The sequence below is a fragment of the Carassius auratus genome, chromosome 35, assembly GCF_003368295.1.
Source record: "Carassius auratus strain Wakin chromosome 35, ASM336829v1, whole genome shotgun sequence".
Classification (NCBI taxonomy): Eukaryota; Metazoa; Chordata; class Actinopteri; order Cypriniformes; family Cyprinidae; genus Carassius; species Carassius auratus.
In genome coordinates this window covers 16,128,307-16,137,344 of record NC_039277.1, presented here as the reverse complement: position 1 = coordinate 16,137,344, position 9,038 = coordinate 16,128,307, and the positions used below count along the sequence as shown (strand labels likewise).

At 36.1% G+C, this 9,038-nt stretch overlaps 1 protein-coding gene and 1 long non-coding RNA gene across 2 annotated transcripts; one reads left to right on the top strand and one right to left on the bottom strand.

Moving 5' to 3' along the window:
• Window positions 1-734: 734 nt before the first annotated feature.
• LOC113054623 (nuclear receptor subfamily 2 group F member 1-B-like) lies at window positions 735-5,147 on the bottom strand. Its single transcript, XM_026220285.1, has 3 exons — window positions 4,299-5,147; window positions 3,176-3,703; window positions 735-1,968 (listed from the first exon to the last, which is right to left on the bottom strand). Exons 1-3 carry the CDS (start codon window positions 4,702-4,704, stop codon window positions 1,694-1,696), a joined length of 1,209 nt encoding a protein of 402 aa, XP_026076070.1. The 5' UTR covers window positions 4,705-5,147; the 3' UTR covers window positions 735-1,693.
• A 160-nt stretch (window positions 5,148-5,307) lies between these two features.
• On the top strand, window positions 5,308-8,506 carry LOC113054862 (uncharacterized). The gene is made up of 3 exons (XR_003277448.1): window positions 5,308-5,366; window positions 6,520-6,557; window positions 6,843-8,506. It is a non-coding gene; the product is annotated as an uncharacterized LOC113054862 (long non-coding RNA).
• Window positions 8,507-9,038: the final 532 nt, after the last annotated feature.

Below are 9,038 nucleotides of genomic sequence, written 5' to 3'. Positions count from 1 at the left end.
GGGGCTATACAACATAATCAGTTTTAGTGTTAATGTGGGCTATTTTTATTATTTATTTATTTATTTATTTTAAAGGAAAGACACTTAGTCTTTACTTTTCTCGACTGGAAACTTCCATTTGAAAGAACACGCTTGATGAAAAAAGTCAGTTTGTCAGAAAAAAAGTTTGTTTTACTTGTAGCCTTTTATCAAGCCATTGCAAATATATCAGTACAGAAGTATTATGCATTATATATATAAAACATTATATATTTATGTACCATCATAAATAAAAACGAATTTCTTTGCTGCCTGTATCTGGAATATGAAAGATGAACAAGCCGTTTGATGAACAAACGATCTATATTTTTCATAAGATTGACTTAAAACTCTTGCAGATATTCGAGTTACCTATTTTAAAAAGTGGCGTTTTATTTATTTATGGCTTACAAGATATGACACTGCGAATATATATATTATTTTTTTTATATTATATATATTAATCTGACTCGATTCAAATGAAACTTTCCCACGAACGTGTTTTATATTTTATTAATTTATAGACTATAACCTATTTCATGACCTTGCTGAAAGCAAAACAATGTTTCGTCTAAAAATGGCTTATGTACATCTATAAAGTTCACAGTATTGAGTTCTTCTACTTAATATTAGGCTACATAAGTTTTAATCCGTTCATAAAATCTTAATAATAAACCTATAGCTTAGGCCTATATCTAATGATAAACTTTGCGTGTTAAACTGTGAATTAAATGACTGTATATAACGAAATTCTTATTTAAGCCACATTGAAGAATAGACTAGCTAATTAATATTACGATGATTTAAAAAAGAAAAAGAAAAAAAAAGGAAACAAGGTTTTGTAGCTAAAATGCTCTCTTACCTTAAGGGGGTATTATTTTAGTCCCTTTGCTTCAACAGTTTCTACAAAAGATATCAAACTATTTGAAAACTACCGCTTCAAGCATGTCAAGACTGCAACTTTAGGAAAATGAACATCAGTTTGTCTCTCAAAGTTATGAAAACTATCTTTATTAGCAAAAGTACAAACAAAAGCACATTTACGCACGAAATCATTAATGAAAATTGTTTAATCAAATGTTGCATCGTACATGAAATCCAACAGCCCCCCATCGCCCACCCTGACAGCCCCAAAAAAAAGTCCTCTGCAGGTTTGAGGTGTAATATTTTACACCGAGAAAAATGTTGGAAAATACACCAATAATATTTATTGTCGAGCCCCAGAAAAGTATAACCTTAAGTGCTGTGGTTGATTGTTTCGATCATGTATACAGGAAGTTGATGAGCAGAAAAATAAATACAGCTAAATAAATAAATGTTAAATCCATTGTGTCCGCTTCTCAGCTAGAACAAACGTGTTTTTTATCAAGTTTTACCCAGTTATTTCTGTTATTTTGGATCAATGCATATCCCCTCGTTCAAAAAAAAAAAGCAAATAAATTGGACAATTAAATTGTTGAATAAATGAATCAAAAGTTATCTTATAAAGTATTTTTTATAGCACGTGTACTGTTCAAATCAGAGATCATGAGAAAGAGAGTAAAGATCTTCACATTTTCACGAATATCATTGCTATATAAACCGACACTTAAGAGAGAGTTTCTGCGTCCTCCGTGACTGTTTAGTTTTTTATGTCTGTAAATGCTCACCAAATGTCCCCATCTTCATCTTCCTCTCACTGAATGGACATGTAGGGCCAGTTGAAACTGCTCCCAGATAGCAGCATATCCCTGATGAGGGTCTCAATGGGCGTTTTACCCACCAGCCGAACGAAGAAAAGCTGTTCTATGACGGAGGAGGACACCATCCGGAGCGCGGGGAGCCTCAGCAGCAGCTTGCCGAAGCGTGTGGGCTGGCTCGGGTACTGACTCCTCACATACTCCTCCAGAGCACACTGAGATTTCTCCTGAAGACCTTCTATGTGCGGTACGTCTGAAAGACCGCATGCATCTGCATGCAGAATGAATATAGCCAGGCATTAAACACACAGCATTCAGAAGAATATCATCTCTGGCATGTTTACATAAATATTCAATATTTAACATGGTTCAGAGAAATAGTAAATAGAGCGTTTGCATTCATTTGTTTTCTTATAGGCTAGTGAAACCCATAATTAATTAATTTGAAAATCTAATTGTCTCAGTCAAAGGAGGATGGATACAACAAATTAACGAAACGAATTAAACACTGAATGCTGCATTATTTGTAGCTATAGGATATATTTAAAAACTTTAATAGAAACTTCTTAGAGAGTCATTAAAACAATAATAAGAGGAAACCTCTCAAAATAACATTTTGGGGCACATTTTATTTATTTATTTATTTTGGAATATTAGGCTGCTAGCAATTCACTGTTCTTCAAAACGGGTTATACTTTATCAAAACAAACATCAGCATGTGCCTTTTAAAGTGTCCACTTTTCTGTCTGCAGCCTATTTTTTTGGCGCATTCGGTCAACCTAAATGTCTTGTGGCGCGGTTTTGATCAAAACAAAACATTTCATTTATATTTGTGGTGTGTAAATTTATAATAAATTAAAAAATGCCAATGAATCCCGTTACTGAAACGAAGTACCCGCGTAGGCTACTCCAGTGTCGGCGTACTGTTGCTATAGTAACACCCGAGTCTTAGCGAGTTTCTGTTTAGCGCGCTCTGCTTAAAACACGAACTTTAATTACGTGGGCTAAACTTTATTTGAACGTTCTTTAAACGTTGTGAAAACGTAGCCTAATTATATTCAAAAGTATTATTCAGTCCTGAAGGAATATAAATTAATTATTTGTAGGCCTACTTTTAAAATTAATTGGTCACAACAAAAAGAACATTTAAATGAACATTTATACCTCAAACATTAATGTTGCTGTGTGTGTGTGTGTGTGTGTGTGTGTGTGTGTGTGTGTGTGTGTGTGTGTGTGTGTAATTTAACTAGCAATATTGAGTAATGCTGATTTTATATTCTTATTCAAAATTATAATGTCATGGAACTACCATTAGCCTATTTTTAAACAGCCTCAAATCTGAATGTATGGTTTTTTTTTTTTTTTTTTTTTTTTTTTTTTGCAATATTGAAACAAACTTTGCGGAACAAATAACATTATGTTATAGACAAGCTCACTAAACTGCCTACTTTACTTGATCATGAATCATTCGGGCCTACCTGATGTGAATAGCACTATTGCTTTGGCACAGCTGTATTCGGCGGAGTCCACCTGCAGGGCCTTCAGTTTCTCCACCTGCTCCTGGAAGAATCGGATATGATCCATGAAAGCTACGACGCGGTCCGCGGACATCGGGGACGCGTGGAGCCCAGCAGCTGCGAGGAGAGAAGCCGCGTGGAGAGGCATGGAGCACTGCGCAGCGTTCAGCACGAAAAGTTCACTCCAGGTGAGTCTCAGAAGAGACACCTGATCCGTGATTTGGAGATCAGGAAAGAAAGGGATGTTCCTGGCCCATTCCACCGCACTGAAGAGCAAACGAGCAGCCAGCTCGCAGATGTTTTCAATGCCCATGATGTTACCCGACTGCATGCACTGGTTTCCGTATCTGGAGGTTGGATATGGCTCAGCCCGAAGCAGGAGAGATATGTATCCGGATAGGTAGCATTGGCCATTCAGCGGATCTCCATTGGCCAGCGCGTAATGGCTTGGGTTTGGATGGTTCGGCGGCATTCTTCCTCGCTGAACCGCTATCAAAACAGAAATAGATGGAGAAGAAATGTGCATAGAAATGACAGCGTGAATAAACACATTTCTTATCTTTATCTTATCTTTAAGGTACTAATGATGTCACTGGCTCTTTACCCTTTCAAAAGTAATTATTTTCTACAAGTGTATGCCCTGCAATCAGATGATCTATCTATCTATCTATCTATCTATCTATCTATCTATCTATCTATCTATCTATCTATCTATCTATCTATCTATCTATCTATCTATCTATCTATCTATCTATCTATCTATCTATCTATAACACGCCGTTTACACAATTAACTGCAAGTGCAATCAATATAGATCATGAAAACACAACACTGAAGTAAAATAATAATTAATATGAAATCTGTTCCTATGCAATAACGCAACTTTCCCTGTTCAGTGGTTGAATGCAGACTAACTCAGTAGTCTTGAGTAAATATTTGCTTAAAGGTTGGTTAAATAAGGTTGTATTATAACATGCAGAATTACTTTAAAATGCTTTTTATATCTCTATCTTTCTTTCTTCCTTTTCTTTTCTAAATGCAAGTTTATGTATGCTACAAATGACGAAATCCACTGCACACTCACCTTCGCGTCTCATGCCCACTTTCAGGCATTTCTTCATGCGGCAGTACTGGCACTGGTTCCTGTGGTGCTGGTCCACCGGGCACGTTCTGTTGGCACGGCACGTGTACGTTAAGTTCCGCCGAACGCTCCGCTTGAAGAAACTTTTGCATCCCTCACAGGTGAACTGTCCGTAGTGCTTCCCGCTGGATTTATCCCCGCAAACCACGCATTCAATGTGCTGCTGGTTCTGCGCCGAGTTCTGTCCTTTATCCTCCGCGGAAGGCAGTCCGGTGTTTGGAGAGTGCGCGGCTGAGCTCACGCGGTGGTGATGGTGGTGGTCTCCCCCCGGTCCGCTCTGATCATCCAGAGATCCCTCGGGTCCCAGTTCCTCCTGCGGATCTCTCCACACGCTCACCACCATGGCCATGGCTGGACTATGAACCTTTTACGCGTCTTGTAGAATTATTCAAGATGAAGAAGGCCGGTCGTGTTTTATCCATACAGAAGAACCAATAGATATGGAAAGCGCATCGATGAGACTGGAGACATGTGTCCAAACAGGTCAGACAACAAGACTGGATAAAAAAGAATCACGCCGGTACTCCGTGCTGGTGGTGTCTTCGTGCGTAAAAGAGACAATCGGAAACCCCAAATGAATCAGATCCGAGGAGAGCAAAGACACGGCGTAGCGCAGCCTTCTGTCGGCATGATGGACATGAGCATGAATGGAAGACTTCAACTTTAACTAAAAACAGGAGTATCCGTGAGAACAGAGCTGAACGGACTCAACTTTGGCATGATGCTGATCCAAATGACCACACCTTCACTTGGTCTTACGCGCTTCAGCGGTGGTCCATTGAATGGTTTGTATTCTGGACCCTTTCTGTTATTAAAACACAGAAGTGGGAGGCTCCTTTAAGCTCGGAAGCTCTGTTTGATTGGCCATTTAGCTCACATCCTTCCGAAGGCGTCTGGATGCAATTATGTGCTTCAAGTCTCTTTTAGCAAACACTGAGACCTTTATGTATTTGTATTTCTCTCTCACATTGGATAAGAATAGGATTGAACATTCAACTATTAAAGAAAACGGTAGGTTGCGCTTTTTATCTTTACCATCTTTACTGAATTCATTCTTCCATCTGATCATTTATCACTTTTGCAATTGACTAGTGCTGTAATTTAATCTAACGCTCGAAAAATAAAAGGACTGGCACCTAGTGTGAAAAAAATTATATTAAAGTCCAGCTCTTTATATATATATATATATAGAGAGAGAGAGAGAGAGAGAGAGAGAGAGAGAGATTAAATATCTTTTGATTGTATGACTTTTATTTTATATATTTAAGACACTACCCTTTTTATTTTTGTATTATATATATATATATATATATATATATATATATATATATATATATATATATATATATATATATATATATATATATATATGCACTAGTCAATTTGGATATATTATCTTATTTTGCTCCCATAACATGTAAGAAATCTCTGCTTCAGTAGTCTAATCTGATTTACAGTTTTAACACTATCTATTTTCTGAAGGTTTTTACAGAGGTTTTTCATTATAACATTCTGATACTAATAGCATGGTGAAAGTTTATTTTTGTTGTCTAGCTGACAAAACGTTTAATATGTGAACAAAACGATTTTTGGAAACTGGCCAATGCTGTTTAGATTTCTTTTCTGTAAATGAATGCAAATGAGTGCATATTTAATTAGATAATGCATCATTTGCCATTTAAACATAACATTTCAGAAAACATGTAAAACAAAACAATTGTCTTAATGTACTGTCAAAGGTTGGTGATATCTATTAGATTTTTTTTTTAATTATCATATTTATCCGCAGTGTTTTACCTTACATATAAATAACCAAGGTATTTATAGCAGCAGCTATTCTAAAAAATATTATTAACAACAGTGATTGCACTTTCAGCAGCAACTATTCTCTTCATGCATAATTCAGTGAGTTCAAGGGTCACCATTTTTGCTTTGAGTTACTGATGGACCTCAAGACTGGGGATGGAGCAGAGTCACATGGTGTTTGTGAACAGGTTGCAGGAGCCGCATGTTAAAGGGTTAAAGCGATACAATGAGCAAAGACAAGGACAAAGCCCAGGGTCAAATGTCAAAAGAAGGGTCACTACTGCAAAAACAATGTTCTACAATGATATTTTAACATCATTATCTATCTTTTTTTTTTTTCTTTTTTTTTTTTTGCCAGGATTTCAAGCGCCATAATAATCTGTCAAAGAAAATAAGGTAATATACATATATATATACACACACACACACACACACAGAGAGAGAGAAAGAGATATCTAGATTAGTAATATATAAATATTATATAATAAATAAATATTATTATAGATTCTTGCACTATAGGATCATAAATTAAGTTCAGTTGAGTGAGTCCAGGCAAATTTAAGGTGCCTCAATTGCAGCAGTTGACAACAGCACTGGCGCTTTATGTAACAAAAGGGCCACAGAGGCTCAGGGGCAGCCGGTGGTGTCAAAGGTCATCACATTTCACATTTTCACCTGCAGATGTGTGACCTCTGGAAGGACAGAGCTGTTTGGAAACCAAATGCATGCAGCTGGATCTCTGAGACTGAATGTACTGCAGCACATCTGGATGATACAAAGCAATCCAGGGCCTCCATTACGGTCCTTGATCTGTATTTAATTCATTTATTTCTGATAGCCTGACTGATTGTGAAATATTGATCAGTGTTGAATCAATAACTGTGGGTAACTGGTAGGAAAATAAACAACTTGCCGTCTTCTTAAACTCACTAAGCTTTGAGTTTCAGGTATCCATGTGATCACCAGAGTATTGATTGTCTACATATGAGGGTCCTTGACTGAGTTTCCATAGGGTTAAGAATTCAACATACCACCATTAAACACAGTCAAGGGCTTTTCACACTTGAAATGGTCTCTTCTTCATTTCAGTTCATGTGTTTTATGTCACCTGTGACCTTTCACTCCAGTTTTTTAACCCTGATACCCAAATACAGGTCCTTTATCTTGGTTTAAGGAAGGTGTTTCATTGCTATATGTTCTTAGTTCCCCTTTGTTGACCAATTAAATGTACGAGCTGTCGACAGAATATGGGATAAGTCTGACTCAGATGAGATTACACAGGACTGGTCTGTATCGTTTACCACTCTGTCAACAGCTTGGTACTTCATGTTTACTGGGGGACAAATCTATGTCAAAGGTCACAGGACCCTCTGTTGACCTGTTGAACAGATGGAAGCTTTTAGTTTCCCAGGCTGTCAGGGATCCCTCTCCAAGTGTGGGAAAGACTTGAGTCTTCACATTACAACATGGCTCTTAAACACACACACACACACACACACACATTTTACCACCCCTAAGGAAGGAAGCATTATGCCTTGGTGAGGCACTGAACTTAGTAAACAAATTACAGTAAATTAAAAGTTCTAAAATAAATTGGTGATATATTAAAATTCATTGGCAAAACTGTAAGTGCTGTACATTTGTAAAATTGATTTCTCCTATATTTAGTCAGTATATGCGGATGCTTCACTTCAGTAAAATTTTAATTGTTTTTTTATTTATTAATATAATTAGATATATGTTTCATTAATTTAAGAGCAAGTAGTATAATAATAATAATAATCTACCTAGTTCCATCAAAGTTTTGTAAGGTCTTCCATTTTAATTTGACCTTTGAACTCATAACGGTGACCTCTGACCCGGAGAGAGCAGACCTGTCCAGACTCTGGAGGATGGAATTAATAAGATCATTCAGTGAATTACATAAAACGAAGAGTGGGACAGGTAGAAATGGATCCATCATCTCAGTCATGGCCATTGTTTTAGTATGATGACAGGACTTTGCCTTTTTGAGCTATAGTGGTCATCCAATGAGAATTGATCTGAATAGAATCAATTACTTGGTGAAATTGTTCCAGGATCTTTATATTAATAAACGAATGGGGCTTTGAGCTCCAGATTTCTTTGAAAAAGAATATATGCTTTACCTTTTACATCTGAATGACAGAGTTTGTGCTGTTATATATGGGGAAATTAAAATACTGTCATTGGAAATGACATGTGTAGTGTCCATATTTCACCTCCGTGGACCATGCAATAGTTATGTATTATTTACTACTATTATATTTATCATGAACAATTAAATGTATTATTATTTTAGCATGTCTCTAACAGTTGTCTTTAAATGCATGATGGTAATTTTAAATAATGTATCAAGTTCACGAGTTTGAATAGAGCTTTGCTGCCATCTGCTGTTGAGTATTTGACAAATAATATGCACTTTTACATGCACGTTTCAGTTCCAAGGAAAGAGTGTTTTAATTTAGATGATTTAATCGGTCTTTGGGTCTTTTAGGTTTTTCACCATTAAGTAACATTTGAACTTTCTATTAGCTATTATTTCTCCTATTTGTGACTGGTGTAAGAATGTGTGTGTGTGTGTGTGTGTGTGTGTAATTACATTCAAATGTAAACTTAAAAAACTTGAAAATGAACATTTGAATTGTTCCACTGGCAACTAACTGAACAAAAACAACCAAAAAAAAGTACCAAAATGACTTAAAATCGACCTGAAGTTAAAAAAGTTAAATATAAATATTTCAATCCTAAAAAAATATAAATGAAAATACTGAAAACATATAACACAATTAATAAAACTAAAACTAAACTGAAGAAAATAATAAAAAAAATATGAATAAATGCTACAATAGTATGTAA

What these genes read in the sequence shown, in the direction of transcription:
- LOC113054623 (XM_026220285.1), bottom strand. Translation starts at nt 4,704, where the DNA reads ATGGCCATGGTGGTGAGCGTGTGGAGAGATCCGCAGGAGGAACTGGGA. An exon ending in AGTGGGCATGAGACGCGAAG is followed by an intron (nt 3,704 to 4,298) that starts GTGAGTGTGCAG and finishes CTGTTTTGATAG; the next exon opens with CGGTTCAGCGAGGAAGAATG. An exon ending in AATAGTGCTATTCACATCAG is followed by an intron (nt 1,969 to 3,175) that starts GTAGGCCCGAAT and finishes TTCTGCATGCAG; the next exon opens with ATGCATGCGGTCTTTCAGAC.